Source organism: Staurois parvus, unplaced genomic scaffold (assembly GCF_062004578.1).
Source record: "Staurois parvus isolate SC_StPar_1 unplaced genomic scaffold, SC_StPar_1.0 ptg000022l, whole genome shotgun sequence".
Classification (NCBI taxonomy): domain Eukaryota; kingdom Metazoa; phylum Chordata; class Amphibia; order Anura; family Ranidae; genus Staurois; species Staurois parvus.
Genome location: NW_028317818.1, coordinates 2,793,515 through 2,815,085, shown reverse-complemented (window position 1 = coordinate 2,815,085; position 21,571 = coordinate 2,793,515). Strand labels below are relative to the sequence as shown.

The window sequence follows — 21,571 nt, the reverse complement described above, 5'->3', positions numbered from 1 at the left end:
CAGGTGGTGCTGGGGGTTGGGATTCGAACCAGCGACCCTAGTACTGCCAGGCAGAAGTGCTAACCATTTAGCCACGGTGCTGCCCACATCTCAGATAGATGCAATGATGTTGAGATTAGGGCACTGTGGGGGCCAAACCATCATTTCCAGGACTCCTTGTTCTTCTTTACGCTGAAAATAGTTCCTAATAATATTGGCTGTATGTTTTTTGGAGTCGTTGTTCTGCTGCAGAACACCACTGATTCTGACCAAATCTCCAACTCAATTGGCAGAAATTCAGTCCCAAACTTGCAAGGAACCTCCACCATGTTTCAATGTTGCCTGCAGACACCCAGGTTTGTATCGCTCTCCAGCCCTTTGATGAACAAACAGCCTCCTGCTACAGTTAAATATTTCAGATTTTGACTCATCAGTCCAGAGCACCTGCTGCCATTTCTGCACCCCAGTTCCTATGTTTTCATGCATGTTTAAGTTGCTTAGCCTTGTTTCCACGTCAGAGGTATGGCTTTTTGGCATCATTTCTTCTGTGAAGACCACTTCTGGCAAGAATTCTCAAGACAGTAGATAGCTGTACCTGGGTCCCACTGGCTTCCACCAGTTCTGTGCTGATGGCACTGCTGGACATTTTCCACTGTCGAAGGAAGGTAAGTATGATATGTCTTTCATTTGCTGCATCAAGTTTCCTTGGCTGACCACTGCCTCTACTGTCCTCAAAGCTGCCCATTTATTTGTTGTTCTTCAAGAGAGCTTGAACAGCACATCATGAAACCCCAGTCTGCTTTGAAATATGTGCCTGAGACCTTGCAGATGCAATATACTGTGTCTTGTTGCTGTGCTCAGTCTTGCCATGGTTAATGACCTGTGACATGAAACTCTATTTCGCAACCTCATCTTCTAGCAGAGTTTGGATGTTCCTCACCCTGTTTTAAGCCTCCTGCACGTCTGTTTTTGTTTCAATTAATGACTGTTTCAACCTTCTTATGAAATTGATAAGCATTAGCACCTGCTTGGTATAATTGCTCAAATCATACACAACTCTAATCCTACAAAATCTCTGACTTTGTGCATGTGTACAAAGTGTGCAAATGTAAGAATTAATTCAGGTTTGAAGGGTAGGCAATCCAAATATTGATTTTATTTAGACTTTTCTTCTGTTTGCTCACATTTTGTAAGTTGAAAGAAATAAGCAAACATATATATTTTTGAAAGCACTATTACTTTACAGCATTTCTTCACACCTCCCTAAAACTTTTGCACAGTACTGTATGTTAAAAAAAATCAGTACAATAAGTGGGTAAAATCATGGCAACTATTCTCAAAGGAATGTTCTTAATTACAGAGAAAATCATCTTAGATGCAGCTCTTTACAACCTTATGCAAAACTAGTTGTTTTTTGCTTTGTTGCATATACATCCTGTTTTAAAAGTTTTGTCTCACAGCTGATAAAAATTCTGTAGAATCACCAGGCCTCATCCTGTTATTGGGATAGCGTGTGCAGCTGTACTAACAGACAAGTCGATTATCTGGCCTTTGATCTGTGTAAGGCAAGACTGCAAGGCTCCTTTGAAGTGCAATAATGCCCCCTAGGGGACTTCCTGAAAAATATTAACCATCTATAGGATTACTTAAATGTAATTTTCAATTAGCATTTTTTGGCACTTTTTGCTTACAAGTTTAAATCAGTAATCTTTGCTAGAAAAATTACTTATAACACCCAAGCATTATACACTCAGCAGCCACTTTATTAAGTACACCTTGCTAGTTCCAAGAAAATATTCCCCACACCCAGTGGTGTATTTAGGTTTTGTGCTGCCCTAGGCAACACAAAAATCGTCTGCCCCCATGGACACCGACTAACACAACCCCCCTACCCCCTGTCACAGAGAGAGCCTGACATTGAACAACACACCCCTGCCCCCCACCTGGGAGAGCCTTCCACTACTCCGCAACCCCCCCCGGTGATAGACACTCATCTTCACAGCTCCGGACATCCCCAGCAAAGCTCTACATACACCATCAAGCAGCCCGCAGCCTCTCTCGGATCCCACCTGGTTCCCACGGGGAGCTTTTCCCTGCTTTCATCCCTTCTTCTGGGGGAGCTGCTGTCCCCCTGAAAAATGCCGCCCTAGGCAAGTGCCTTGTTTGCTTTGTGATAAATACGCCCTTGCCCACACCATTACACCACCAGCCCGTAGCCTTGATACAAGGCAGGATGGAACCATGCTTTCATCCTGTTTTCACCATATTCTGACCCTACCATCTGAATGTCGCAACTGAAATCAAGTGCCCATTCTCCTCTGACATTGACAAGGCATTTTCATCCACAGAACTGATGCTCACTGGATATTTTCTCTTTTTCAGACCATTCTCTGTAAATCCTAGACATGGTTGTGCAAGAAAATCCCTGCAGATCAGCGGCTTTTGATATACCCAGCCCAGCCCATCTGTCACCAACAACCATGCCACATTCAAAGTCACTTTAATCGCCTTTCTTCCCCATTCTGATGCTCGGTTTAAACTTCAGCAAGTTATCTTTACCACATCTAGATGCCTAAATGCCTTGAGTTGCTGCCATGTGATTGGCTGATTAGCAATTTGTGTTACCAAGCAATTGAACAGGTGTACCTAATAAAGTGGCTGGTGTATTTTTTTTTTTAAGCAAAGACCCTAGAGAATGAAATGGCAATCATTGCAATTTTCTTTTTATGTCACATGGTATTTGTGCAGCAGTTTTTCCAACGCACTTTCTTTGAAAAAAATATACTTTAATGAATTAAAAAAACTAAAACAGAACACAATATATACCCCAATTTTTGTAAAATATGAAAGAGGGTGTTACGGCAAGTAAATAGATACGAGTCACTCTCAAACTGTGCACGCTCACGGAATAGCAACAAACTAGGGTACTTAAAAATCTATCACAGCTTTAAACATTTTTACAGGTTACCTGTTTAGAGTTACAGAGGAGGTGTAGCACTAGAATTATTGCTCTCACATGCATGCTGTGAACACCATTTACATATGCGTTCACTCCTGCGCACAAGCACGGAGGGATGGGGGCGCTTTAATTGTTTTTTTTTTTCTCATTTATTTTATTTTTACACTGGCAGGTCCTCTTTAAGGAAATATCTAGGGTTAAAAAAAACTTGTTACCTTTAAAAGCAAAAGATTATAAAAAACATTTTTGATCTTTTGCTTTAAACAAAAAATAAAATTGGCCTGGAAGTGGTGTCATGAAGGCAATAGAGGCAATCAGAGAAGGTAGAGTCTCTCATCACCTCTGTGACCAGGCGGCCACAATGTTGGATTGTTTCTCGAGCGTGGCAGTTTTAAAGGTAAGCCCAAGAAACACCGCTCGGACTGTTTTCATTAGAAAGCCTGCCTCTGGCTGAAAGAAAAGATACAGGGGTTATGGCTGATATTTTCAGTCATAACCCCGATAAACCACCTGCTAACTGCAACGTATATATATATGAATTGTGGTCAGCAAATGATTAATGGCACTCTGTATGCAACTAATTTTGTTAATATGTAAAAGAACAGCATTTTTTTTGGACCCAAGAGAGTAAACAAAGTAAATATGCTGGGTTTAAGGAGAAAGAGCCAGTCAAGAACCCATTCTGCTTGTCAAACTCAAGAAAAATAAACTGGCCTGTATGTAATCTGGATTTTGTTATATCCTTGCATTATTGTAATTCTTCCATACATACATAATTTCTTTTTAATATTTTTGAGTTGTATTCGCATTCTATCTAGGTACATAGATAGTAGCTAATGACAGCTTTAAATTTATAGCAGCTGTTCCCAAAATTAATTTCAGTATTTTTTCCATCTTATTGGATCCTTAACCACTGCACACCCATACGATATTATATGACGTCCTGGACTTCAAGTGGTGATACCGGGACTATGCCTGCAGCTACAGGCATCAACCGGGTGGGGGGTTTTTTTTGCCAGCGATGCTGTATAATGCAAAAGCAATCCTAGCAACTAAATTGCAGCTGAATCTCTTTTACATGTAGGAGAGAAACGTCAGAACTGGCTGCTAGGGAAGTAGTTAAAGTTAACCTGTGTTTTCTCCATATCTTTCCATCATTCCCCGACTGCTCCATTTAGGTACCTTAATCTATAAGTAGCCCAAATCACAGATTACACAGAACTATAGAGTCTCAACATGTGACAGCACTAGACCTTGAGGACTGGCCTGAAACCAGACTGGCTTGGCATTGGTGTGAGCCACAAGCTCCCCTGTACTTGGAAGTACTGGGTATTTTCGTTGATCGCAGGTGCTGACCAAGAATGGATAGTACTGCTGAAAAGACGGATGGGGATAAGTAAAGCAAACTTGTAGCTTTGCCCTGCACAGGTAAAGCACAATTCCCATTAGGAATCCTATGTGTGTGTGTTATACACACACACACACATATAAACATTTTTTTAATTTACATTTATATAAATTTTTTTTCTTTACAGAGCCCAGAAAGATACAATATCCCACCCAGAGGCAACTGGCAGATGGTTATGGTCTCATGCAACCCAAATCAGGGATATCCACCCTCTGTCCCAGCAATAGATCAACCTCCCAGATCACTGTAGATCCAGAGGCCAGATTAGCACCTCCAAGAGGAGGAACACACATAAAACTTGTACACCAAAAAGATACGCCACTTCCTTGTTTTGGACATTTTAAAGCACTGAAGAAGAAGTAGGCTACATCTTTCTGCCCATACAGAAAGGCTGTGGAGACCTTATGATGGACATGTTATCCAACTCCAAGTGCATCATGTGTAAGGGGAAAATAGTTAAGTGAAACTATTTCCTTTAAAATCCAGTATAAAACTGTAGTTTTCAATTCTGATGATAGAAGTGGCAATCTCTATTGTCCTGGAAAATGTCTGAGAATATTTTATTTCCAAATGAAATAATAGATGGAATGTTGAGAACCTGGAGAAGAGTAATGAAGCACTTCTTTTCCTGCAGGCCACATTGCTTTTAAGGAAGCATGCATTTCTAAACCTAACTAGCCTTGATATCTAACCATCAGAAGAGACATTTGAAGAATAATTAGCACTGAAAGGTGCCAAGCAATTAAAGACTTCCACAAAATTGTGTATTGGTGTCTTTACCCAGTTGGCTAATTGACAGCAGCACTCTTCTTTATACCATCCACTCCCCCATGCTTACACACAAAGCTGGATTCACAAAACTAAAACCAGAATTAATATCTTCCTTATCTAATGTTCTGAACAGTGATAACTGGCACAGTTCTAGGACACTCCACAACCACTACAGAAAACCTCTAATAAAGTACTACTTCTACAGGTACACTAAGCTAGAGGATGAAGGAAGATCAAGACTAGAAGAATGCTCATTCATAAAGGAGATTAAAGGACAAGTAAAGAAAAAGGGAATTTAGCTAAGACTTCAGAAATTATCTTCTTTACAGTCTAGACTGGGAATGCTTGGCACAGACAACAATAACTGGCTGATAGGTTCCAGTGGACTCATTTTATATCTTGATCTGTGTTTACTATTAAAGTAGCAAGAGTGGTGTCCTTAAAGAGAAGTAGACAAATAATGGCTGATTGTTGATTTAAAGTATTATTGATATGACGATTATGTATTATATATATTATACAGGATTTATATATTGCCAACAATTTGTGCAGAGCATTACAAAGTAAAAAGAGACATTACAGTTAAAATGCAATTCAAAACGAGCATTAGAAGGGCTCTGCTCATGAGAGATAATAATCTAAAAGGGATGGGAAAATGATACAAAGGATAATAACAGTGAAAATGAGCTGATGGAGAAAGTACAGTTGTTTGGTGATGGGAAATAGGCTTCCCAGAAGAGACGAGTATTCAGGGATCATGTAAAGACAGACATATTAGGAGATAGCTGGACAGATTGGGGTAGGGAGTTACAAAAGATAGAAAGGCTGTGGAGAGGTTCTGGAGGCAAGCTTAAGAGAAGGTACAAAAGAGCTAAGAACGGCCACTTATCTTTTATTAGGTGGACAAGTCTAGTAGCAGTGTTCATATTCAGTGAATTAGTATTTTTGTGGTGTTGTTTGCTAAGAGGGAGCAATTTTTAGACATTTTAAAGAGATAAGTTGGCAAGGTTTGGACAGTGATTATATGTGGAACCTGAAAGAGAAGTCAGAGTCCAGGATTAAACATAGCACCCTTGCAAGAGTAGAGGGACTGAAAGTTGTGCTATTGATCTTGATAGAAGTGTTGGGGGAGAAAACATGGAGGGCAAGGAGAAACAACTTACCTTTACTGGAAACATTCATACAGAAGTATACACCATAAATCTGATACACATAAATCGTCCCAGGTTTCATGTACATTGCAATATTTCTCTCTGTCCGCTTGCCGCCTCTGGAATGTGAAGCTTCATCTTCACCTCCTAAATAGGACTCTGTCTCAACAATCCTGCCACGAAGTTCTGATCCATCTGGCAGCGTACGAACCAAAATCTAATAAACAAGAGTTGAAAACAAGGGAATAAATTTTGCTCCATAGAATAAATTTATGTAGAATACACTCTATCCTATCTAGAAACCAACGGGCTTGTGTCTTTCTTTAGGAGCCAGAGAATATATGTCTTTTTGCTAACAGAGAAAGCTCAAAACATTACACACTAGGTATATTTTTCAGGTGATTTAGATACATTGTTCTTGGGCTTGTGTAACCTGCACTTTACTAGTAACGCTAAGGAACAAAACGATTTTAGACAGACTTTGCAAAAAACTAAAATATGTGAGCCAATACTACAACGATAGGATCAAGATGCAGTTCCAATTTCTTATGAGTAAAATCTGTAAGCAAGCTTAAGGCTCGGTTCACACTAGTGTGTGTGGAAGCCACTGCGGGATCCGTACTTCATTACACAGCTGCAACTGTGCGAACACAAAACGCAGGACTTGTGGGCAGGTACCATTAATATTAATGGAACACTGCCCACACTGGAAATCACACCCTGCGATTTCTGAATAGATGCAGGGACTTTTTCCCTGCATTTTGCAAGGCACAGAGGCGTATTCAAACAAATGGGCTGCCGTGCTGCGTCCTGCAAAATGGCACTAGTGTGAACTGAGAGTTAGAAAGGAATACAAGGGTCCTACTCTTTCACCATACTTTTCCAGGGAATGCAAGTGTGCTTTTTTTCATAATCCACTTTTAAAGGCAGAGAGTAATATTTGCATGTAAACATAATAGGAGACATTTATCAAAAGGGTCTTATGGTTTGTAGTTGCTAATCTGTTGAGGCTTGTATTTTGATGCAAATTAGGGATATATTTATTTTCTGTATCTAATTTTAAAATAAAATTAGCCACTGTGGAAAATGAACATGTGTGTGTGTGTGTTTACAATTTGCAACAGTTCTAAGGCAAAATTACATTGTGAAATAATTGTTTATAGTTGTGGAACAACTGAGAAATTAGGTGTAATGTCACTATTTTGCTGCACTCCCATAACTAAATCTGTAGCTTTGGTTGAAAATAGACCCAAAGATTAATGGAAACATTTCTTGGAGCAATTTTAAGCCAAAAAGGGTTACGTTTCCAAGAGACATTCTGTAGAATGTTGTGGGGGTGGGGGACAAGCCAGGGAACCAGGGGGGTATGATCAGAAACAGATCTAGTAACATACTGTATTTTGGAAAGCAGCGCAGCACAGTTAGCAGAGACCAGAGATCAATTCTAGAGAGGGACATACAGGTTTTGGAAAAACAAGAGAATTGGCGTTCCTCTGGGTTTCTACATCTCCATAGATCCAACCATCCCACTTCACTCACAAACTCAAGGCAGTGCCTCTATAATGAGGGCCTACTGCCAGTGGTGGATGTTTGTCTAGCCTAGGGCATATATAGCCATTAAAATCACTCATGAGCAAAAGAGGGAGATCAGGTTTGTCAAGGAGAAAAGGACCGTAGTGGAGAAGGATGGAGGGATATACACAAATGCAAGGATACAAGGAACTTGAAAAATCTAGCAATGGAGAAAGCTATCTGCCCTCAGTATCCAGATCGCATGCCAAAACCTCAAAGCTAAGCTGGCGGTACACCAGAAGGGTGACTACACGGGAGTAGGAGGTGAGACATATCCCGCCCATCGATAAGACATACAAGTGAGCACATCATGCATTAAATGAGTCTCCTATAAGCAAATAATGGCAGGCTGATATTTATGCAATATGGAAAAGACCATGGTACCTAGTCCCCATTGGGGATATCTGCCATGATGGAGCATTAAGTAAGGAGCAAACATGGTCCCAACAGTGCATAGGGAAGAAGGTGCAGCTTGGCATTGCTGGTAGGCACAGTGAATGCGATTTCCTTGGAGATGGGGTATACAAGCTTCTGGCTCTAGCAGTTGGATGTAGTTAGTGTAAACACGTGTCAGTACCCATGTTCGAAACCTACCTGGGCACAACGGCACCAAACAAAATATCAAAAAGAAATTAGAAAGTCTTAAACAAGTCTACTGAGAAACAGAACAGCCATATAATGGAAAGAAGCAGATGATAGGATCCTCTTGTCAACATCTAGGCTGCAGTAATTACCTCTGGAGGGGTAGCTGGTCCTTCCGGATAAAATAGGATGGGGTGATAACCAATTGTCCAGCCTGCAGAGCAGGGTGGAATGCCATTCCAGGAAGGTGAAAACGGCAGGCAAGGACAAGGATCCAGACTTTGTGAAAATAGCTTAGAGTTACCTAGGCAGCTGTGAGAATATGGGAGGCATTATGCCTCTGCAGAGGTAAAAGCTCGTAGAGACGGTTCATTAGTGTCCATCCAGGACGAAGCAGCAGGGGCCTTCTCGAAGAAGTGGGTCTGTCCAAACATGGTTATTCGCAGATGAGCCAGGTACAACATATGAGAGGTTCAACCATTGAAGCCTTTTCTTAAGATCTGAGGAGGCAGCACATTGACGTTGCACCTCCGCTGAGTACTCAGGGTAAAAGGATACTTTAGCACCATTGTAATGGATATCTCACCTGGCAGAAGAGGGCGAGTCGGGATTCTGTGGGTCCTTTCAATCGCAAAGAGTGGCGTGAAAGCTTCCTTGTCAAATAATTGAAGTAGCCATTGCTGACCAAAATCAGTCAGGTCTTTGCCTTCAATGCGTTCCTGTAGGCCAACTATTCTGACATTATTGCGCCTGAGATGATTCTCAAAATCCTCATTTTGTAGCTTATTAGCTATAGCTAGCTGTGAAGTGGCATGGGAGTCCTGGGCCAAGGGGGAAAGTTTGTCCTCAATATCGCTGACCCTGCTTTCAACAGCTGTGGTGCGTTCATGGATTTACTGGAGATCCTGTCTCAGTAGAGAGACGCTAATCCTTAACCGCCCTACTTGGTCTTGGACAGACTGTACCGAGGCAGTGCAACTATGAACAGCTTTGAGGATATCACTGAGAGTGGGCTGGGGAGCATCCTCTTCCTGCTTGATCTGTGTCTAGCTCTGAGTCAGGAATGTCTGTACGTGGCAGAGGCAAGCCCTGTGCAGCCGTAAACGTGGCATCCAAGTCCCCCTGCACCTCCTGAGTATGTGCACCAGTCAGCTTTTGGATATAGAATAGCATATCCCGGGGGGAATCTTTACTCGCGGAGCAATGTGATTTAGCAGATTTACTCACAGCATCTTTAGGCTTATCAGCAGACCCTCATGGTGTGCGCTGTGGGAGCAGGGGATGGGTGCCATATTGGGCCTCCGGAGCCACGGTGTCTTCTCTGTTCTTCCAAGTCATCTCGTGGGAGTAGAAGAGAAGGAGCAAGTCAGCAGAGTCCATGGAGCCCAAATGAAGCAGCCTGGATGGATTACAGCAGGTGCAAGTGTCGGATTCAGGATCGATGTTCGGATCAATGTCATGATCTCCGTGAGACACATCTGCTCACATGCCCATCTAGGCCACGCCTCCTAATGGTAACATTTCTGCATGTAAATTTTTTTGACATGCAATTGAGTCAATATGTGCCCCCCAGTGTATTAGCTCCAAATGCTTTTACTGCAGTTGACTCAAGACAAAGAATATCCATAAGACAGGTTGTTGCTACAATAAGGCAAATTACCAGCAACAAAATACAATGGCTGGACTTTCAACAACAATTCAGCTTTTGAAATTCATATGCTATGAGTGTACATATTTACATTCATAGCATACCCAGCAGTTGGACAAAATTTGGAAACACTACATTGCATTTGCAGGAGTGAAAGTGCCGACATGTTTTGCGCCGAAAGCGGAAGTGATGTAACATTTTTTTTGCTTTCCCTGTGTGATGAGATCGCTAGCTAACATGTGGGAAGCCTATCTTTCATCATTCACTGCACGGCTAGTAACACGGAGTCATGTCAGAGCTTACTGAGCTTCAAAGAGGGCAAATTGTTGGTGCCCAGTTAGCTGGTGCCTTTTTAACTGCTAAGTTGCCAATTTATCTGTGGTGTTGATAGGTACAGTATCAAACGTTATGACAGCATATACACTCAACAGCCACTTTATTAAGTACACCTTGGTAGAGCCAGGTTGGACCCCCTTTTGCCTTTATTCTTCATGGTACAGATTCAACAAGGTGTTGGAATCCTTCCTCAGAGATTTCGGTCCATATTGACATGACAGCATCACGCAGTTGCTGCAGATTTGTCAATCCATGTCAATCACATCCATGATGTGAATCTCCCGTTCCACCACATCCCAAAGGTGCTCTATTAGATTGAGACCTGGTGAGTGTGGAGGCCATTGGAGTACAGTGAACTCCTTGTCATGTTCAAGAAACCAGTTTGAGATGATTTGAGCTTTGTTACATTACCCTATTGGAAGTAGCCATCAGAAGATGGGTACACTCAGGGCCACTGTTAGATATCACGGGGCCCCGTACAGCCTACCTGACAGGGCACACACACACACAGAAAATAGCAAAATTATATTTATGGCAAAAATACACTAAAAACGTTATTAATGTACACAATCCCAACAAAATCCCTGTTAAATCTAAATGATAAAACTGTACCGAGTTAATAAATAAAGCTCTGTGTGTCTTGGGCCTCATTCACATGGGTACTGTGGCCTGTAGAGTGTGTATCAGTGGTTTATGTGGCTGGAGCTGTTTGCAGGAAACATATGTTACACTAAGGCAGTGTTTCTCAACTCCAGTCCTCATGGACCCCCAACAGGTCATATTTTCAGGATTTCCCTCATATGAAACAGCTGTGGTAATTACTAAAGCAGTGAAACTGATCAAATCACCTGTGCAAAATAATGGAAATCCTGAAAACATGACCTGTTGGGGGTCCATGAGGACTGGAGTTGAGAAACACTGCACTAAGGAAATGCTGCAGGTCCTAATTTGACAGGCATATGGGTGCAGGTATACAATCCTGAACAGACAGTGAGCATTCAGGGCCACTTACCCACATCTGCACACCTGTCAGATTAAAACCTGTGTTCATACAGCTGCTGTGTCCGCATAGTGTAACAGGTGGCTCCAGCCACATGAACAACCCACTCATTCATGCTGTACAGGCCAGAGGACCTGTGTGAATGTGGCATTTTTGACAATTTTTTTTCCTCAGCCTATTAATTTCAATGGGCTGCCTAACGTGTGGGAACATGCAAAAATACTGCAGGCATATTATTGTAAAAGTGTGTTTTTTGCACGTTCCGGTGCATTTTTGAGGCGTTACAGTGTATTTTTTTATGCATTCCAGTTAATTTTTCCCCTCTTTTTCTTCAATATAATTAGGGACATGTGCGTTCCAGTGCGTTTTTGGTGTGTTTTGGTGTGTTTTACCATGTTACAATACAGTCCTGTGCAGAAAAAATGCAGCAAGTTCTACTTCTTTTCTGCAATTGGAACGCACTGGAACTGCAAGCACTGATGTGAACTATGACCTTGACAACCATATAACCTACTTTCTGTGCATTTTGGATGCAGAAAAAAAGCAACTGAAACGCATGTAGTGTGAACTGGCCCTGAGGGCTGGTTCACACTACAGAAACGCAGTCCAGATGTGCTTCGGATGCATTTTTGCATGTGCATTTTTGGCTCTTTTTGGTACCTTTTTGACATGTTCTAGCACGTTTTTTATGCATTCCAGTTCGTTTTTCCCCCTCTCTTTTTCTTCAATTTAAATAGGGACATGTGCATTCCAGTGCGTTTTTGGTGTGTTCCAGTGCGTTTTACTGCGTTCCAGTACAGTTCTGTGCAGAAAAAATACAGCATTTTCTACTTTTTTTTCTGCAACCGGAACGCAATGGAACTGCAAGCACTGATGTGAACTATGACATTGACAACCATATAACCTACTTTCTGTGCGTCTTGGATGCAGAAAAAAGCAACTGAAACGCATGTAGTGTGAACTGGCCCTCAAGGTTATTATAGGTAAGGGAGCGGGACTGACCAGGAATTGTGAATGCAATCAGACTAGTGGTGAGATTCAATTAGGAATCTTATAATAATGCTAGATCTGAGCTGTAGGTGATAGGAAATTGGACACATAGATCAGTAAATAAATAGTTGAATAAAGGGTTGAGCAGTGATATATAAATTTGCAGAGGGACAGGTGATGACAATGGGGGGGGGTCAAGTTCTATAAGGAAAGAGAGTTTTATAGCAGTGAACAGAAAGGGATCAGTCTGGGGGAGAGGAGAGAAACAAAGTTGCAATCAAATGTAAACAGAAGGAAACTTGAAAGCGGGCGGGGGAGGAGCCCAAACATGGCGGCCGAGGAGAGCGTGAGGCACTAGCACTCTGCTAGGCTCCGCTTTCCATCCTTCCCAGGGACCCTCGGAAACAAAAAAATGAAGGGGCAGACTCACCGGAGTTAGGTGGGCCGAGCAGGAGAGGCCGGAGAGCAGGGGAGCTGAGTGGCCCGTGAAGAGAGGCAGGAGCCGGGTCAGCCGGGAGACGAGGAGACGCGGCGGGACCATGTGACAAGCCGCGGAGGATCTCTGGGAGGAGGTGAGACCGGCCGGCATCCCGAGCAGAGAGGGAAGTGCCGGCTCACTCCTGGCCTCGTTCCCCGGCGCGCAGACTGGCCCTGGACCCTGGAAAATTGTGAGAAGCAGCCTGTAGCCTTGTGATGACCTCCAGGTGACCGAGAGGCCAAAGGAGACCCGGAGGAATCCCCCTGGGACTGAGAAAGGCCCTCTATCCGACGACCAGAGCCTCTTACAAGTAAAGAGACGGGTGAGTGTGAATATTGTGTGTGTACTATAATCTCCTGTGGCAGAGGGGAGGAAAAAGGTGAAAGAGAGGAGGGGGGATTCCCAAGGGTCAAGAAGAGGTGGAGAAGAGAAGAGGAATAAGGAGACACAGAAAAGTAAAATAAAAGGAAAAATAGCAAGGCAAGGCTGGGTTAACAAGCCATAGACATATGACTTACATTTGTATAAGGGGTCATAGAAGAAAACAAGACCCATAGAGGACATGAAGAATAAAGGAATTAAAGGAGCAGGGCTCAAAGGGTCCCAAACGGGAACGATCAAGAAATATACTACTCAAGGAAATAGTACTCCAGAAAGGTCCCAAGATACTAGTGAAAAGGGTGAAATGGAAATCAGTCTGGGAAGTAACCCTAGATTATCACTGGACATGAATAGCAGCTGTAGTCAACAAACGGTGGAAAGGCTGGAGAAAAACGAACCTGAGGGTGAACTACATGTACGAAATAAAAAAGAGATGACAGAAATGTTTCAAAGTCTGGAGAAAATGATAAAGCAAGAAATGACATCTATTCGGAATGATTTGGGGCACCTGTTGCTGAGAGTGGAGGAAACAGAGGAGAAAGTTAAAAATCAGGCCCAAACCATTGTTAAACTAGAAAGGAAGATAATAAATATGGACTTTATTCAGAAAAAACTTCTTTATAGGATGGAGGTTCAAGAGAATAAAGAAAGAAGGAGTAATCTTTGGGTACGAGGAATCCCAGAGTCTGTAAAAGGGGAATCACTGTATGAACTAGTTAGTAAAATTCTAAACTCCATAATGGATAGAGCGGAATCAGAAGTGATTAATCTGGATGGAGTGTTCAGAACAGGAAAGTTCAAACAGATCATGGGGAAGGAGAGACCGAGGGATACAGTTGTTCAATTTCAAAAATCTGGGGACAAAGATAAGATTTGGAGGAAGATTAAAGGAAGATCAATAATTAAATATAGAGATTTAGATATCCAAATCTATGCGGACTTAACATCAGAGACCCTATGGAGAAGAAGATCCTTGAGACCCTTATTGGAACAAATGAGAAAGCAGAAGGTGCAGTATAGATGGGGAACCCCAGAATGCCTAATTGGATGGAGAAACGGAGTCACAGCCTATCTGAGATTTCCAGAGGAACTGAGAGTCTTTTGTGAGAGATTGGACTTGCAAAGAATGGAAATAGAAGGATGGGAAGAAGAAAAAGGAGAATTAGAAGATATAAGAAAAGAGGACTGGCTGCGGGTTAGGGGAAGAAGAGGGGGCGGTTTGGGGCGGGGGAGAGAGGGAGGGGAGAAATAGAGACTCTAATTTTTTTTTTTTTCTCTCCCTTCCACTCTCCTCATTTCCCACCCACCCCCTTCTGAAAATAGGGTATTTCTTCTGGACTGATTTCATCTTTTTTTTTTTTCTGAGTCAAATTTTTAGAGAGAGGTAAATTGGGGAGGATGGAGGAGAGGTGAGCCGCCCATGGGTGGAGGTCAACCCCAAAGTCTTAAATCAAGGGTGGAAATGATCCCACAAATGATTAGTAGGCACTTTACAAGCCTAAAAAGGGGTGGGGGGAAGGGGGGGAGAGAGGGGACGAGAGTTGGGTGGAAGGGAGGGAGGGGAGGAGGTATTGGGCCAATACTCTGCATGACAGAAGGGATAAAGAGGAAGAGGCAATCTGGAAGAGAGATCGAGTTAATTGGGAATGGTGGAAGAAATACAGTTTATAACCTATAATGTGAACGGGTTGAGTTGTCCAGGGAAGAGATTTAGGTTGTTTAATGAGTTACATCATAGGGCTACGTCAGTGGTATTTTTACAGGAGACGCATTTTGAGATAGAGGCAAACGTGAAATTGAAATCCAAACACTACCCAACATGGTACTATGCAGATTCTCCAATTAAAAGAGCAAAAGGGGTTGCAATAGGTTTTGCAAAGAATATGAGATTTGAGCTGGAGGATAGAAGAACCGACCCGGAGGGGAGGTTTTTATTCTTAAAAGGTAGACTCCAGGGGATTGAGTGTACTTTAGCCAATATATACTGCCCTAATAAAAACCCGGAGATGTATATGAAGGGTCTGCTGAAAAAATTAATGGAATTTAAAAAAGGGCGCCTGATAGTAGCTGGAGACCTAAATTTCTGTATGGACCCACAAAAGGATAATACCTCTTCCGTGCAAAGAGAGGGGAGTAGGTCTCTGAGAGCTCTGAAAAAAGTGATGCATGAATATCAACTAGTGGACACTTGGAGAATAAAGCATATGAAAGACAGAGACTATACCTTCTTCTCTAATGCACATGAGATATACTCGAGATTAGATTACATCTTAATAGACCATCAACTTATAGATCATCTGGTTAAAATTGACATAGAGACAAGGACGTTCTCGGACCATGCTCCGGTTGTAATGAAAATGGGATGGGGAAGAAGGTGGACGGGAGGATTAGGGTGGAGGTTAAATGAGGGTCTTCTTCTGGATGAGGATGTAGTTCTGAAAATCGAGAAAGAGATTAAGGAGAACGAAACAGAGGAAGTATCGATAGCAGTCTGGGAAAGCCATAAGGTATTCATAAGAGGAATCTTGATTGCGGCGGGAGCAAGGAAGAAAAAGGAAAGAAGAGAGAGGGTCAGTGGGCTCTTAAAAGAAATATTGGACTTGGAGCAGATCCATAAGAAGAAAATAACAAAAGATACAAGACAGAGGTTATCGGATAAAAAAGATGAGCTAGAGAGGTTGATGGATGAGGAGAAGAGAAGAGCATACAACAGGGTTTTGAACGAGAGATATAGATGGGGGGACAGACCAGGAAGATATCTAATGAGAGCTTTGAATAAAAAGAAAAATAGGAACTATATATAAAAGATAAAAAGTTCAAAGGGGGAGTTGGTCCACTCAAATAAAGAGATTATTAAAGTGTTTACGGAGTATTACAAAAAGTTATATAATATTAGCCCCCAAGGCCCCCTAAAAGAAGCCCAAGAGGGAATTAATGAAAAAAAGATGACATACTTAAAAAATGCGGGATTACCAAAACTAAGTGAAGCACAGTTGAACTCCCTAGATGCAGAAATCTCCCAGGAAGAAATTAAAATAGCATTAAGAAGCACAGGGGGGGGGGGGGGGGGGAAGCCCAGGCCCGGATGGATATACAGTTAAGTACTATAAGAAATTTAGTGAAGTACTGCTACCCAAGTTGGAGAAATATATGAATGCTCTGGGAGGTGGGATGGAAGTGAGGAGAGAATCCCTACAGGCCCATGTAGTACTTATTCACAAGGAGGGAAAAGATCCATCTCAGTGCTCCAGCTATAGACCTATCTCATTATTGAACACAGACACTAAACTGTATGCAAAGGTGTTAGCAAACAGGTTGAGGGATCTGATGCCTTAATGGATCCATGGAGACCAGGTGGGCTTTGTACCGGGGAGAGAAGGTAGAGATAACGGCTTGAGAACCCTGATGCTTATTCAGAAAAGTAGAAAAGGGAAAGCCCCGGTGGTGCTCTTGTCAATTGATGCAGAAAAGGCATTTGATAGAGTGGACTGGGGCTTTATGATGGACAACTTAAAAGTGCTGGGGATAGGTGATAGAATGCGAGAGTGGATAAGTAAATTATATAGGGAGCCTACTGCAATCATCACGGTAAATGGGGAGAGATCAGAACCCATCGGAATGTCTAATGGTACAAGACAGGGCTGTCCACTGTCCCCTCTGCTATATGTATTGTCACTCGAACCTCTGTTGTCAATAATAAGAAATAGTGGATCGGTAAAGGGAATTCAGATAGAATCCATAGAACATAGAGTAGCGGCCTTTGCGGACGACTTATTGTTCTATGTGGGGAATCACCGAATAACTCTCCCAAATATAATGAAGATTCTGAAGGAGTACGGTGAACTATCAAATTTAAAAATTAATCCAACGAAAACAGAGATCCTGAATATTAATATACCAAAGAATGAAAAAGAAAAACTACAAAAAGAATTCCCCTTTATATGGAGAGAAAAAGAGATAAAATACCTAGGAATAAAACTCACTGCCTCATCTAAGCATTTGTATAGATTAAATTATATCTCTTTGATAAATGAGATCAGGGAAGATTTAAAAAGACTAGAAGGAGGAAATCCATCCTGGATAGGACGTATAAACCTAGTCAAAATGGTAATTATGCCTAAAATACTGTATAGATTTCAAATGGTACCAATTAAAATTCCAGAAGCCTTCTTTAAGATAATGAAAAAAATGTTAACAAGATATATTTGGAAGAATAAAAAACCTAGAATAGCATATGAAACATTGAGTAGGACTAAAGAGAAAGGGGGATTGGGCCTACCAGATGTCAAGAGATACTATAAAGCAGTGGTTTTAGCAAGAATATATGACTGGACATTTAACCATAAGGGGAAAAGTTGGGTAACAATTGAAAATGATCTTAGTGGCAATAGATTGAGTCAGATGATATGGGTTCCACCACAGTTCAGGGGAATTAAAGAAAGCACAAGTATCTACACTTTAAATGTCTTTAGGGTATGGGACAATTTACACAAAAACATGAAATGGGAATTTAATTCTATATTAAGGCCTCTCACAAATACTGAGTACTTCCCCCCGGGAAAGAATAAGATATCAGGGAGATGGTTTAGAAAGGAGGATACCCAATTGAGAGATGTTTTGGTGGAGGGAGAATTGAGATCACTTAAAGAGTTAATAGAGAAGAAGGGAGATATTTTTATTAGAATAGATGAGTGGAAATATTATCAATTGAAAAGTTTTATTGGAAATCTACCGAAACCCCTGAGAATAAAACGGGAGTGGAATATGTTTGAAAGGTTGTTAGAGACACGAAGGGATGGGAAGCACGGTATCTCAAAAGTGTATAGAATACTCACAGAATTAGACACAAACACAAAGTTAATTTTTATGACAAAATGGGAAAGGGATATGGGAGTTGGGTTTGATGAAGATAGACAGAGAAAGATGTTTAGATTGATACACGATAATGTTAGTATGAGAGAGGTTGAGGTTAATTATAAGTGTGTGACACGATGGCACATTACACCGAGTGTAGAGCACAAGATGAATGGGGAAAACTCAAATATGTGTTGGAGAGGATGTGGAGAGATAGGCACGGTGTTTCACATATGGTGGGAATGTCCGAAAATCCAGGCTTTTTGGAAGATAATAGTTAAATTAATTGAAGAAATAACTGGAATGGACATAGGGTTAGACCCAACGACGTGCCTCCTACACAATGTGGAGACATCTGTAAATAAATATAAAGATTCAGGTATTTGGTACTTTTTGAATGCGGCGAAAGGGTTGATACCCAAGTTTTGGCGGAAAGCTGAGGTACCGAAGGAGGTAGACTGGATTAATAGAGTAAACCAGATAGGTAGAATGGAAAGATCATACCATATGCAAGAAGATAGGATGAGAGTTTATTCCAGGAGATGGGAAAAGTGGGAAAGAGCAGGATTGAAAGAGAAATATAGGAAGATATGAACTAGGATGTTAGCAAAAAAAGTAATAAGCCTCAAGAGATTAGAAAGGGCTAGAGTCTGCAGAGGGGGAGGAGGGGGGAGGAGGGGCGGGAGGGGGGGGGGGTAGTGGGACGGGAAGGAAAAGAGTTTTTAGTAAGGGAAAGGTAGAAATGTTATATAATTGTCTACTTGTATGAGAATTATTTCCCTTTTTGGGTTTTTGTATTAATATGAAAAATTTAATAAATATTTAAATTACAAAAAAAAAGAAGGAAACTTGAAAGTGTCAAACCTGTGGAGCAGAGCAGGAGCGCCTCTAACATTCACAACATTGAGCCTGTGTGATAGAATGACAGGAGGCTAACAATGGAATTTAGCAGCTGCAGATGGGCTTGTCAGCTGCCCGGGCCCCCCTCTGCAGCTGATGGGGCCGGGCCACCTACAGGAGGGCTGGGGGTACCCCCTTATCAGCGGCCCTGGGTAAACTGTAGTCATAAAGGGATGAACATAGTAAGCAACAATACGCAGGTAAGGAAGTGGTATTTAACCACTTGCCTACCAGGCACTTATACCCCCTTATTTACCAGGACAATTTTCAGCTTTCAGCGCTGCCGCACTTTGATTGACAATTGCGCGGTCATGCAACATTGTACCCATATGAAATTTTGATCATTTTTTCTCACAAATAGAGCTTTCTTTTGGTGGTATTTAATCGCCACTGGGCACTTTACTTTTTGCGCTATAAATAAAGTGCAAAAAATTAGAAAAAAAAAAGTTTCTTTGTTTCTATAATAAAATTTTTCAAACAGGCATTTTTTCTCCTTCGCTGATGAGCGTTGATGAGGCAGCACTGATGGGCACTGATAGGTGGCACTGATGGGCACTGATAGGCAGCACTAAAGGGCACTGATAGGCAGTACTAATGAGGTGGCACGGATAGGCGGCACTGATAGACAGCACTAATGAGGTGTCACGGATAGGCGGCACTAATATGCAGCACTGATAGGCGGCACTGATAGGCGACACTGATGATGGGTACTGATAGACGGCACTGACTGGCATCACTGCTGGGCACTGACTGGCACAACCCCTGGGCACTGACTGGCAGCACTGCTGGGCTGCACTGGTGGGTGGCACTGGTGGGCAGCACTGGTGGGTGGGCACAGGTGGGTGGCACTGCTGGGCACAGGTGGGTGGCACTGCTGGGCACAGGTAGGTGGCACTTCAGAGTGGCACAGGTGGGTGCACTGCTGGGCACATGTGGGTGATCTGCTGGGCACAGGTGGGCGGAACTTGCGGGCTGCACTGCTGGGCACCGATCATCAGGGCACTGATCATCAGTGCCCTGATGATTGGTGCCGATCCCCGCTCTGACAACTGCCGGTTCTCGGCAGTACTTTCCTCACGATCTGACAGCGTGAGGAAAGTGCAGCCGAGAACCGGCACTTGCATTTCCCTCTGATCAGCGTGTCATTGGACACCGCTGATCACGTGGTAAAAGGCCGATGTGATTGGCCTTTTACCACATCACGTGATCAGCTGTGTCGGTAGGACACAGCGATCACGGAGATCGCCGGGTGCGCGCCCCAGAGCGCATTCTGGGAGGACGTCCTATGACGTCCACTCAGAACTGGCCGGCCGCATTGCAGCCGTCATTCAGCTATCTGCGGTCGGCAGGTAGTTAAATGATGCTCAGTTGGTAGTAAAGCACCCAAAGTGTGCCAAAAAATATCCCCCACACCATTACACCACCAGTCTGAACCGTTGATACAAGGCAGATTGGATCCATGCTTTCATGTGGTTTACACCAAATTCTGACCCTACCATCTGAATGTTGCAGCTGAAATCAAGGCTCATCAGACCAGGCAATGTTTTTCCAGTCTTCTATTGTCCAATTTTGGTGAGCCTGTGCATAGCTTCTGTTTCCTACTCTTAGCTGACAGGAGTGGCGCCCAGTGTGGTTTTCTGCTTCTGTAGCCCGTCTGCTTCAAGGTTAGACATGTTGTGTGTTTAGAGATGGTACTCTGCATACCTTGGTTGTAACGAGTGGTTATTTGAGTTACTGTTGCCTTCCTATCATCTCAAACTAGTCTGCCCATTCTCCTCTGACATCTGGCATCAATAAGGCATTTTTGGCCACACAACTGCCTCTCACTGGATATTTTTGTCTTTTTACAACCATTCTCTGTGAACCCTAGAGATGGTTGTGCATGAAAATCCCAGTAGATCAGCAGCTTTTGAAATACTTAACGCACCAACAATCATGCCACGTTCAAAGTCACTTAAATCCCCTTTCTTCCCCATTCTGATGCTCGGTTTGAACTTCAGCAAGTCGTCTTCACCACATCTAGATGCCTAAATGCATTGGGTTGCTGTCATGTGATTGGCTGATTAGCAATTTGTGTTACCAAGCAGTTGAACTGGTGTACCTAATTAATTGGCCAGTGAGTGTACAGTTTCTGGGAAAATGTCCTCTGATAAGCATAAGTGTGATAAAAATGGTCAACTGACCGAAAGAGACAAAAAGACATTGCGCAGGATTGTGACCCAGAATAAGAAAACAATTGCTGTAAAAGTGACTGCAGAGCTCAATCTGAGTCATTCAAAGCCTGTGTCAAAAAAACTGTGCTGAGGGAACTCCATATGCAAAACACTAGCGGGCGAGCTGCAATTGCCAAACCACAAGCAACCGATATTAATGCTCAGAAGAGGAGAGAGTGGTGCAACACCCCTAAATTGTGGACTATCAATCAATGGAAGCCTTTAATATGGTGACACTTGACAGGTCCCAGCAAACAGCAGTAGCAGTACAAGGCTTGAAGCTCAACTGAAGTCTCACACCTTTTTATCTCTTTATAGCCCTTTACCCCCCACAAGTTAAGAAATATGA

At 42.5% G+C, this 21,571-nt stretch overlaps 1 protein-coding gene across 4 annotated transcripts in view; it reads right to left on the bottom strand.

Moving 5' to 3' along the window:
• The window catches only part of MPG (N-methylpurine DNA glycosylase), a 52,257-nt gene that overhangs the window by 14,158 nt on the left and 16,528 nt on the right, over positions 1-21,571 (bottom strand). For all 4 annotated transcript variants that reach the window (XM_089691746.1, XM_089691752.1, XM_089691740.1 and 1 more), the window contains exon 3: positions 6,281-6,485. In XM_089691746.1, the coding sequence (XP_089547872.1) occupies positions 6,281-6,485 (205 nt within the window). The remainder of the gene's footprint in view (positions 1-6,280; positions 6,486-21,571) is intronic.